At 30.0% G+C, this 12,886-nt stretch overlaps 1 protein-coding gene across 1 annotated transcript; it reads left to right on the top strand.

Moving 5' to 3' along the window:
* The first annotated feature begins 9,345 nt into the window (after positions 1–9,345).
* Positions 9,346–11,798, top strand: LOC111614709. Its single transcript, XM_023356076.1, has 5 exons — positions 9,346–9,490; positions 9,827–9,956; positions 10,026–10,171; positions 10,257–10,386; positions 10,454–11,798. Exons 1-5 carry the CDS (start codon positions 9,445–9,447, stop codon positions 10,692–10,694), a joined length of 693 nt encoding a protein of 230 aa, XP_023211844.1. The 5' UTR covers positions 9,346–9,444; the 3' UTR covers positions 10,695–11,798.
* The last annotated feature ends 1,088 nt before the right edge of the window (positions 11,799–12,886 follow it).

Raw genomic sequence — 12,886 nt, 5'->3', positions numbered from 1 at the left:
TGAACCGTAGCACTATGCAAATGTCATGTGGCGTGATTCCCGGCCGACCAATTAGCCATCATCAGCCGTAACGTTATGCAAATCTGTGATTCCCAAGCCATAGCCTTATGCAAATCATGCCGTGTGGCGTAATTGTCTGCTGACCAATCAGTGGCTGTACTTTCAAAAAGCCAACGGCCACTTTCAACCATCTGTCGATGACCGTTACGACTAAAAAAACTTCGCTAGGTCTTACTTTCAGGGGGAGGTCTTATATTTCGCAATTAAGCAAAATCTGTGCTAGGTCTTATTATCTGCGGATGTCTTATTTTCGGGGAAACACGGTATAGAAATAGCTAGCTAACTGTATATAGTTGGTTAAGAATTACGTGATATTGTGGTTTGGGGAGAACCGATTAGGCATTAGGCAAATACTGACAAGTGACACAATCCATGCAGTGGTCCCAATTTCGCTGCCATAGTTGCATAGAATCCTCTCATAGAAGTCTTTACAACAAGTTGTTATTCACATCACTATAAGTAGTTGGGAGAATGCTGTTAGAGGCAGCAACCTTAGCAGTGCATCTGCTTGTCCGTTACCAGTCATTCCTCGACGCGCACGAGTTTAGATGATGAAATTTGTTGTCCGAATTACAAACAAGATTGTGAATGTCAGAAGCAGCAGATTCGCTGTCGTTGATGATTCTATCTGATTCTGATTTCTCCGCATGAAAGACGAAGCAGTGTTCCCCTAAACGGAACTGCATGTGGGATGATTCAGTGCCATCCTGGTAGATAACAAAGGAACAATCAATCTAAAGAGACATTGTCGTTTACTTTTAAGCCATCAGTACAGATGATAGTATACAGAAAAATAAACAAGTGATTGACCGCATCCTCGAAGAAATACGACTAACTTTTTTCAATTGCTCATTGCGCAAAAAATACAGTTTCTGTTTTAAAGCAATTTGGAGTCCGTTAGATCCGCATACCAACTATTTACAAAAATGTGTAGTCTCCAGAAAATTAAGCGAAATTGTAACAACACATCAAGCCCAAACTTGTCTGAATTTAATGTAGAGCACTTTCGAACTTCGTTGGCGTCGACACTAAGATCAGAAAGACCAGATTCCATAATAAAAAGAAATTAATTTTGTCAATTTTGTGTTTCTGAGTAAACTTCTTGTAAGTATACAGAACTTTGATGTTTGTGCAGTGCTTTTGTTTACACAACCTTAATGAAATCTCGAAAATAAATAAATACTTTTGTCTCCTTAAATTGTGACGTTAACACCGGAGTGTTAATGTTACAATTTATTAATAAAAAGCGAACTCATCTATGTCGTAATTTATAATGACTTTAAACAGTTTATGTGTTATCTAAAAATAATATACAGTAGAGCATCGATTATCCGACCCCCGATTAACCGTCACATCGGTTAACCGACTGTTCTAGTCGGCAAATTTCAAATGTCCGCTAGTGATGTGGCACTACAATATTTGGCTATGTCTTGGCTACTTTAATATTATTTTCGTTAAATTTTTGCGTGTTTTAGCTGGCATCAACGGCTCGACCATTGAAGAGAGGCCAGTATTTAAACGCGACTTAATTTTCTAATTATGAGTGGTTGTTTTGTTTTGTGAGCAATAAAATAATTTAAAAATAATTTTTAACGATACAATAGCGACGATTATTATTATAAAAAAGTTTAACATCGATGAAAATTCAACACGAAGTTGGTTAATAGCGATATACTAATATACTAATTACGTGGGATATACCAATATACTATGCTAATAATGTATTTTTTTTCATTCTTTTCGATTATCTGATTTTTTTCAGTTATCCGACCAACCTGAGTCCCCAATAGAGTCGGATAATTAATCGATGCTCTACTGCATATTAATTTAAAAAGTTAAAAAACTATTGGAGGTCGTTTTTGACATCAGAAACTAGCTTTAAATAAGTTTACCGAAGTAAAATCCGTGAACTACAACTTTAGAACAATTAATTAAATTTGATTAAAAAATTCGCATTAAAAAACAATTAAGCGTTAATTGTGCGTCATTAAAGGTAAATTAAAATCGGAATAAAATTTTTTCGAGCGGGAAAAAATTTTTGAAAACATTTGGAGACTTAAAAAACATTCCAAAAATCCAAAAAAAAATTGGGGGGCCTAAAGGACCGCGTTTTCTGTAACGCTATGTAACCTGCCAGAGTTATCTCGGGTCCGGACGTCAATTAATTAATTAATTAATGAACATATTATTCATTATTAGCATTTAAAATATTCTACAAAACTTATCCCTACCCACAGAATTAAGCATTTTGCCATTCGATAATAATTAAAAATATAAAATATTTTTATAACAAAATCTCATAACAGATGGCGCCACACGCAATTTTTTTAATTGTATTAATATAAAAGTTATTTTAAAATAGAATTTTATAACAACCGAGAAAGTAACGCAACCCCTTGCCAGATTTTTTTAAAAACTTCTAAATCATATATATTTAGAAGAATATTGAGAACAAATGGATCGAGAAAACAGGTTTTTCGTGTTAATGGTGAAAATGTATTTGAGGTGTTTTTAATGGCTGTATTTTAAAATCTTTCCAATGTTACCCGTTGTACACCGAGGTTTTAGGAGACAGGATTATAGTATTGCACTGAAGAGAGGCTTAGCATTTATATAAGTCCGAAATGCATATGTGGAAACAATAAAAGAAGTGTCTAACCTGAAAGCTGTAATGATAGTCTACCGAACTTAATGTCGGATTAAAGAGACAAGATAGAACATAATAACAGCTATCCAAAAGTGATATTTAGAAGAATATTTATTTCCCTTTTGTATTGCTGATAAATATTGATAATAATTTATTTAAAAATTTTATTTGCTTTTAAACTACCGTACTTTTTACTTCTTATTAATTCTTGAAGAAAAAATAAATACAGTAAAACTCCTGCCAACACGGACTTCACGTAATTCAGACAAAGTTTTTTCCAAAATTGTACAGTAATGTAAAATTCTTTGACAGTTATAATTAATAAGTAATTAGAATTATGATGGAATTATAATTGAAGAGAGTTTTCAATATCCTGAAGTCTTTGTGATACCCTGCGTTATATTACTGTACTCGGGTAAATTAGTATAGATTGTACACTGCTGTATGCTGTACTGTCATAAAATATTTTGAACTCATCTCCAATAATAATAGATCAAATAGTAAAATATACTAAATATCAGTAAAATTTGGGAGAAAATACCTCGCTAACTTGAAGAATCGTCATTCCCCATTAGTCCGAATTGGAAGGAGTTTACTGTATATTAGTGATGTGCCGGATATCCGTATCCGTATCCGCGGATATCCGTGGGAAAAAAAGATCCGTATCCGTATCCGTTACTTTTTAGCGGATCTTTAACAGATCTTTTATCTTAATGAATTTCATTACTTTCATGAAATTTTAAAGATAGGTAGCAATAAAATACTAATAACTTCAATTCAAATCACTTTTTATTTCTTAAAATCACATATTTGGCACATTCATATTGCAAAAATTTTATCATGCAAAAATCATTTACTATCGTAAAATATTTCCATATTATACTACTAAACTTTTTTGTCGACATTGTTTTTATTTGAATTTAACCCAACACTCTCCAAAAACACAAACGTAATCTATGCTATCCCGTGTCACACTAAACTATAAACAAAAACACGCGCACTGCAAGTCAAAACTATCGGTCCAAGGTCACCGGGGCTGAAAGTTGAGATCTGTATCTGTATCCGTATCCGCGGATATACATTTTTAATGATTCGGCACATAACTACTGTATATACGTACGAACGTCAAATACTTTAGCACTTACCAGAGGCAATTTCTTTAATCCGCTACTGGTTACAGCTACTTTGATTATTATAATTTTCAGAATCATTATTTAGTTCAACTAGAAAATTGCGAATTTTATTTATCAAAAATATTTTTTTGGCATTAAGCCATCAATGATTCAAATATTCTCATATCAGGCATTACAGTGTGGCATAAATTAAATCCGTTTAATATTAAAATATATCCATAAGAAAATAATTTTTTAATCAAATTACTGTATGTAGCTTATTTTCAAGAACATCCACTAATAGAATCATTAATATTTTAAGCAGTTTTTCTACTTTACATAAACATTCATTAGAAGTCGTTATCGTGGCATGTCGCGTGTGTTGCATTTATTTTGCCAAACCCTCGCTCGTCAAGTCAAGTGTTACATTCAAATGTATTATGAAAAAGCTACGTGACGACAAAGTGACCTCTTTTCTCATTCTTATGTGAACTAATTCTTACGTTAACTGGTAAATCTGTTAGTGACTGATTTCTGGAAATTCTAAAAAACTTCATTTGAAAGAATAGGAAGTTTTACAAATGAACAGTAATTTTCTAAAATTCTAATAAATATACAATAAAGAAGACATTTTAATTAATAAATAACAATTTCGTATCGATTTTTTCACCTCTTTTCTTATTTCATTAGAATTAAAATTGATTTTATTAGTATATTTTATTAGTATTATTTATATAATAAATATCAAGTTATAAGCGTCTTTCATTACTTTTCACATTAAATAAATGCATTATTATTATATTTTAATCTTGCTGGTGTTTTCGCTTCAACGCTGCTTTTCTGGAGAAGAAGGTTAGCAAAGTAATGATCTTTCAATAATGTTCTCTAATGTATGGAGCGAGTTAAAAGTCCATTGCGCCTTTTTAATTTTAAAACTACTGAAGATACAGTAATTTCTTAATGTAATTACATAAAAATCATATAAGGAGCATCGGAAATCTACTAAACTTCAAATATAAAAAAGAATAATAAATATCATTATAACCAAAAAGGAGTCCTGAAAAATTTAAATTGCTTGGGGCCCTTTGAAGGTAAATCTGGCATGGTTGGCTGGACTTGTCAAATTCATCTAGTCAAGTACTCACGAACTAGGTGAGATATGCACACAAGTGTCTGTCTGCTGATTGTAGTTATGGACGATAAATTGATAACGAACTTTTCATTGATGAGGTGAAAAAGTATCCTGAAATGTGTAGTGTGTCCGCGGAATTATACTGGATAAAAACAAAAAGCAATCTGCCTGGATTTTAGTGCGCCGGGGGGCTAAGTGCTAAATAAGAAGACAGAAACAGAGAATAATATTTGTGTTTTCTGTTTCAGTACACTCACAGTACACCAACTGTAAGTAATTACAAATATAACGCGTACAGTAAAGTTAGAAATTGTTGCACAGTTATATAAAGTTTTATATAACATAATTAAATCATATGAAATTTTCTTGCCAAGGAGCTTGGCCAATGCAACTTTTGATATAATCCGCAAATCCATTCCTATTGGAATTTACACTGTGTACAGATGGAGTAATGTCTTAATGTCATCAGTAGACAAGTGTCCTCGAACAGCATCAGTTCTACTCGAAAATATGAAATTGTAAGGCGAGTAGTCTCGGCCTCCCGTTGGTGTCTTTTACAGTAAGGGCAATTAAGTTCAAATTCTCATATCTAGCAACATTGTCTTCAATTTAATATTTACTGTATACGCATAAGTATTAGAAAAAGAAGTTTTTTGACCATCAAAAACAACATGATTCATTTTCTTTAGTTAACTTTCCAACTTAATTTTATGTTAGCGCCTACCTAACGTGTAAAGGATCAAAATATTTATAAAGTTTTAAAAAGCTAGCAAAGGCTCTTGCACGACTTCCCCTATACTTGAACAGGATATTAAGGGTGTCTTTAGAAGGTATAATTTTCAATTATGCTAGGATCATGGGCATTCGCAAAAGGGCCAAACGGTGGCTCTTGTTCCTCCCAGGAATCGAGTAAAAAATTCCACAAATTACAATCGTAACAGTGATTGAAATATGTAACCTTACATTCGCGACCATGGGACGCTTTGTCCGTCTTTTTATTTCTATAATCTAATCATAAAAACTTTTAAAAGTTAAATATTTAAATAATAATTTATTGGTGTAATTATTTGTCTCCAAGCTTTACACCCCTGAAAAATTTTCTTTGGATGCTCATAATTAAGATACAAAATTTACGTAATAAGAAAAAGTTAAAAGAAGACATTTTGTTGAATGATGATAAAATCTTCATTTTTAAAAAATATTAATATTTAAGTTTAAAACACTATGATATCAGCTCAAAGTTAAAATTATGTGTAGGGCGATCTGTTATGAGATGTTATTAAAAATAACTTTTATATCATTATTAATTATTTAAAAAGTAGTAAAATTACAAAAAATCTTTTTAAAAAATTTGTACAAAGGGCTTCATCACATTTTAATTTAAAACAAATATTTTAAGGAATCATAAAATGTTTCACAGACTTTCACACAAGTTTGACAAAATGTTTGTCAAACTTTCACAGACAAAAGGTAAATAAAACTTAATTTTGAGAGTAGAGATAAGTTTTTAAAAATATTGTAAATATAAATAACGAGTAAAATTTTCAATAAGTTAAATCCCACTCGAAATACTACACATGATCCCCACTTCCCCACTCTTTTGACTTCCTTGCTCCAAAATTTAATAGCATCAATGCCCTTACATTATACAAGTTATCACGCCAAATTTCATTTCCTACTCTGTATCCCATGATAACATATTAAACGAAATAGACTCCAACACACGAATTTTTTTCTTTTGGGTTTTGCTTTTTTATAGTTCAGGGATTTTAAACACAATCGAGATTTGTAAAACACCCGGAGGGTCAAATTTGACACGATTACAATACTCTCCTGCGTTATGTTGTAACAACCGGGAAAGTATAATTGTAAATAACATCAACAGAATGGCGAAAAAGTTCTACGACTATTTCTGGCCAAAAATTTGTGTAAATCATTTGATTTAAAGCTATATTAATTTAGCATTGCTCCAATATATTATCTAGAATGTATTTCATTTGTGTTTGCCATAAGTTTTGATTATTGTGTTATTAATTCCCTATAAGAAAGTAATTAAAGTCAATGCCTTTTCAGAGCAGATGACACTTTAGTATTTTATGTTTCCTTTGATTAAGAGTGAAGGCTTTATTTGCCAGCAAAGATATTTATCAATGCTGTGTTTTGAATACCTTAATTTAACTTCCTTTATTTTTTAAACATATATTAATGCATTTTGAAGGTACAACAGAATTCCTGCATTGAAATAAAAAAAAAACATTGTAAACTTAGCTAGAGAAAATAAATCTTATTTCTTTCATGGTCAAAATAATTCTTTTTCTTGCAGTTATGCATACAAATACTGAGTTAGAGGCAATATTATCCCGATTTAAGCGCGATTAAGTCGATATTTACAGTGAATTTTTATATTTAAGTATATATTATACATAAGATTCGAGTTCAAACTCAATTTGATTGTTACCATACCCACTCTCGGTATGGTAATTCGGTAATTTCTAGGCCACTGACATCAAACCAACTTGCTATGATGGTTGCATCATAGCAAGTTGGCTTGTCAACTATTTTCTGTTTTCTGTGGCAGTTTTACAAAATATATCTAAGCATACAAAGCTCAAGATTGTTTATTTTTTCCTCTGTTTTTTTGTTTTTATATAGAAAACTCTTTATGATTTGGTAAGTAAAGACATTTAAGGTAGTTAAAAATTTTGTTTAATAAATATTTATTATATAAGTTGTTATAATGAGAAAAATGTTATGTATTTCTTGGATTTTATACATGATGGATATTGTATATGTCACTTACATATTAAGACTGTTATTTAATTTTTTATCATCAAGGATCAAATTACTATCAATCTCTATACTGTAATGAAGATCGTAATTTTTCTGTAAAATGTTTACTGTATTTTTCTCTCTATTTTAAATTTTAATTATTATTAGAGAGGTTTCTGTCGTCGTATTCAGCCCAAAACGTAAACGGCGGACAGTCCAGCGCCGCAATCCGGCAAGTCTGGAAGGTTGACAATGGCGTTCGCTACGTCTAGCATGGCGAGTAGACGATCGGCTTAAACTTTTTCATTTTTTTGTGTTTGAGGTTAAAATGATGACGTATTTTATAAAAATAATGATTATTTAAGCATTTATGAATAATATTGTAAAGAAACAGACGATTTTAATCCAGAAATTATTTAATTATTCAATTTTTTTGCAAGTGATGTGAAGTGACTATAGAATTTACATATATTTGTCTTCGTAATAACTTATAATTCTGTAGAAGTAGGTTTGTTCTTTCACAGCATCTTCTATCATCAAGAAAATAACACGTCAGTGAATTTTCTAAAATTAATTCCCCGAGCTGCTTTCGGATTTATATAAGCCACTACGTTCCTCAACAAAAGTATGAGGTAGTCCTATTGTCCTATAGTACGGTAGGAGACACGACGCTAATTAAAAATAATTATTAAGTATTACTAAACATCCTATAAATAATTTAAAATAGTTTAATTTGTTTATTTACCTTCGCTGGTAAATTTCGTCGTTGTTAAACGTTTCCGCCATTTTTCAATGATATCCCATGATTTAGTGCGTGACGTGAACGTATGGCGAAACGTGTTTTACTTGGAGTTTAAACGTCAAACGTGTACTTCTGCTAGTCGTAAAAGGATCCCTAGAATGATTGGCTGACACTTTAATCGCTTTGTCATCCGGCCGATCTTCTCTATTTTTTTGTTAGTTTTAAAACTTTCCTACAAAGGTTTGCAAAAGAAACTGGTTTGATTTAGTGAGATACGTCAATGCAACACTTAGGCGATCTGTCAAAGGGAAGGGTGGCTCCGAAATACTTTCTATAGGAAATTAGCCCTTATTTAGGTAGTAGAAACGTGAGAAAATCCGGAAAATACATGACTAACCCAGGCTCAAACTCTCAACCATCAGTGTTCAGTGTATATATACTCGATCACCGGACGAAAAAGAAACTGAATATATACATTTAATATTATAACATTATATAACTGTATGTATATATACAGTATATAATTTATAAATATATATGTAAATTATATATATATATATATATAAGTATAATGTATACTTATTACATATATATGTATAAGTATTATGTATACTTATTACTTATCATTACATTATACTTATAGATAATAATATATAAGTATAATGTAATGATAATCATTTTTTTTTTAAATCTCAAACGCGTAATAAATAAGATAAACGGCGATTTTTTAAGTTAATAAATTACTCAGACAGACTTATTTGTTATTTAATATTACCTTGAACAGTCATTACTTTGACAACTCATAGTTGTTAGGAATTAACATCTGAATAAAACATGTAGACGTATGATTTATTTAATGACAAAAAACATTGTATTTACACTTTGTACTTAACGAGTTGAAAGAAAACTTTCTGTTCAGTGATTACGACAATACCTTCTCTAACGTTGCTTGAAGTTACATCTGTGGAGTTTGGAGTTTAAAATGAAGATATTTATATTTATATTACTTGGAATTTTCTTATCAGTAGGTAAGTATCTCGTTTATATATATATATACATATATTCATATTTAATACATTTATAAACTCGTTCAATATATTTAAGAATTTAAGACACGTTTTCCTTGAAGTAAAGTGTATTAAATTATGTTGCTTTTTTATATTCTTCATTACTTTCCGAGGTCTCAATCGCTCGTTAGATTGATATTTAAATATTTTTACATAAATTTATATAATATTTATGTAATTATGAATTTTATTCATCAGCATAAAATATAATTAAATAAATTTTTATGTTTGTGCCAATAGTTTATGTGTACTAAATTTATTTTGTTGGTAATTATTGCATTATTATTTATATTAAAGGAACAAAAAGTCCGAATAACAGATGCGAAATAGAAATTATAGGAAATTGTGTGCTGCAAATAAGTCAATTTGCTAGAGAATTCGGTAACATTTTTCCTGGTAATGAAATAGAGTTGACTAGACAATGCCAGTAAGACTTTTTTAAAAATTATTTACGCATAATTATTCAGAAATTTTACGCGCTTTCAAATTTATATAGAATATTTCAAGAGGTGAGGAGTTGCATATACAATTATAGCCGTAAATGCGTGACTTCTACAGATAAAGCAATCCATCACTTCAGTTACAATAGAACCGCAGAGAAAATGAAAGAGTTTTGCAATCCAAGTAAACAGCTTTACAAAGGTAAGAAATTCTATGTAATTTTTACTAAACAAAATAATATTATTTAAATTTATAAGAATAGCAATAAAAATAACTATATTTTTAGATTATTTGGAAAAAGCTTCGTGTATAAAACAAAATTACAGGGATGTAACGTCGTGTTTCAAAGATAATTTATCATCCTTACTTCTTATATTTCAAGATTATTCTAAAGACAAGGCAGAAATATTTTGCTGGTAAGTGTAGATGTACTATAAATTTTCATTTATACATTTTTTAATTTAATTTAATTTTGTTTTAAAGTGCTTTGAATAATTTAAGAAGATGTATCTTAACTCTGTACGAAAGTAAATGCGGCGCCAAAGTTACACCTTTGATGAAGTTGCAGATAGAATTCCTTTATTCAGAATGGATTATCGAAATGTGTAATCCATATTTTCATTTGAAAGACGATTGTATGCTTAAATCCGATGAAATTAATTTGAGTGAAATAAGCAGTTTTGAATATCTCAAAAAATACTTTGTTCCTGTTTCTAAATCTTAAAAACTACTTGATGATTTAATTGTTTACACAGTAGACACTCGTTAATTCGAACTCAGAGGGACGGTCTAAATAGTTCGAATAAACAAGAGGCGGAACAACCGAGTTCGAATTAAGAGGAGATTCGAATTATCTGAGTTCGAATTAACGAGAGTCTACTATATTATCTAAAATATATTAATATTTTTATATAGTTTCTTTAATATTAATAAACACTGATAAAAATCAGTATGCAATGTACTAAATAATAGTATACTTCTTATATTTCAAGCATGCTGTTCCTAGCTGCAAAACATTTGTTTGAAAATATGTTTTGTGCAAGTCATAGACTATAAACAACAAAATAGTGTTGTTTTAACGAGCTAGTAATATTTGTATATTCAATTAAATTTATGCTTTTCATAAAAATCTAAATAATTAAGACTTTTTTAAATAAATACGTAAGGAAAAGAAAACATCCATTTTTAATATTTGTAATGGTAATCTTAATAACAATCTATAGAAAAACGTGAAACTTTCTTTTAACTTTGCCAATATTTATATAGTGATCTCAATAGATCATTTCTGAAAATTATGAATAATGTAGAATAGTGATATGCAGTGAAAACTGTAACAACGGACACTGGCGGAAACATAAAAAATGTCCGTCGTTTGAAGGTCATTTTGTATACATTTTCATTAAAAACGAAAATTTCCTGAAAAATGGCAACTGTTTCGAAACAGCTGTTGTTGAGAGGTGGCCCTTATTAGAGGTTCTGTTGTAATATATATAAATTTTCAGTTATTATTAATTGTAAACTTTATGTTTAAAAAAAATTTGCAACAATGTTTTAAAATTAATTTTTCGTTTAATTCATTCGATAAATAATTTATTACGCATCTTTATTACAGATAATATAAATATATACCGCATTTCTTCGATTTTAACACGCATTCTAATTTCAAAATAGCATTTTATGATTTTCTATAAACGTACAAAAGAAAATTAAATAATCAATTTAATTAAATTTTGTTAATAACAACAAGTTAAAAAAGTCCAGCAACGAGTTACGTAACTTTCTCGGCAACAACATTTAAAATTGCGTGTGGCGCTAATCTGTTATGATAGTTTATTTTAAAAGCTTGTTATATATTTAATTATTATAAAATGGCAAAAAGCTTAATTTTCAGGGTATGTATGGATTTTATAAAAAATTGTAAATGCTAATAACGAGTAAAATCGTCATAAGTCCGGCCCTATTCGAGATATACACGATCCCATTATTTCCCCACCCCTTCGACCTTTAACCACCAAAATTTAATAGAAATGATGTTCATAATGCCCAAACCTTTCCGAAAAATATAAGAAATTTTCGACAAATGGTACAGGAGTTATTAAGCTTTAAAGTGAGTAAACAAAATCTGCCCCCTACACACATCCGCTAACATCCATATACTGTATACAGAAAAAAAATTCCAAATTTTTTGTATTTTTGGATGTTTTAAGGTTCCGAGTCCAAAACTGTAAAAGTCTTGGGGGGTAGTTTTTTTGACTGATCGCCATACTTTACATATATATAGTAAAGTATGGCGATCCGATGAAATTAATTTGAGTGAAATAAGCAGTTTTGACACATACTAACATCTATACATACAGAAATTCCATTTGAATGTTTTTGCATTTAACAGCTGGAAAAGTAAAAACAATGCCGTGAAACATAATGTTTGACAGCGTTATCTCTATGCTTCTCTAAACATATAATAAGTATTGTTTTAATACTCGTCATAATGTCATATTGAATTTATGTAAGTGTTGTATAACTAAAACAGTCTTTTATTAATGCATAACGCATCATGATTGCTGATTGTTTTGTTGTAACGTGAATTTAAAACTCATATCTACTTCGGACAAGTAAAAATAGTTTTTAAAATATCTCTTAGAATTGAGGAAGTACGGTAATATTTTACATATTTCTACATTTTTTGAATAAAACCTTCTCTGAAGCAATCTTATGCTCATTCGTACGAATTAAAATGAGAACAAGAGGCAATAAAGTACAGTATATAGAACTATGCTTCCATTTATAACATAGAAATACCCTTTGGCTTTGGCTATTAACATATCTGTGTTAATTGCCAATTATATTTATATGTTTATTCCGAAAGAAGGTAAAAGGAACACTTACAAAGATTGAAGTGTCTACTTGACATATCGA

Source organism: Centruroides sculpturatus, unplaced genomic scaffold (assembly GCF_000671375.1).
Source record: "Centruroides sculpturatus isolate CEXI.00-Female unplaced genomic scaffold, Cexi_2.0 scaffold2218, whole genome shotgun sequence".
Taxonomy (NCBI): domain Eukaryota; kingdom Metazoa; phylum Arthropoda; class Arachnida; order Scorpiones; family Buthidae; genus Centruroides; species Centruroides sculpturatus.
The sequence above is the reverse complement of the archived record's forward strand: the minus strand, read 5'-3'. Positions and strand labels throughout refer to the sequence as shown.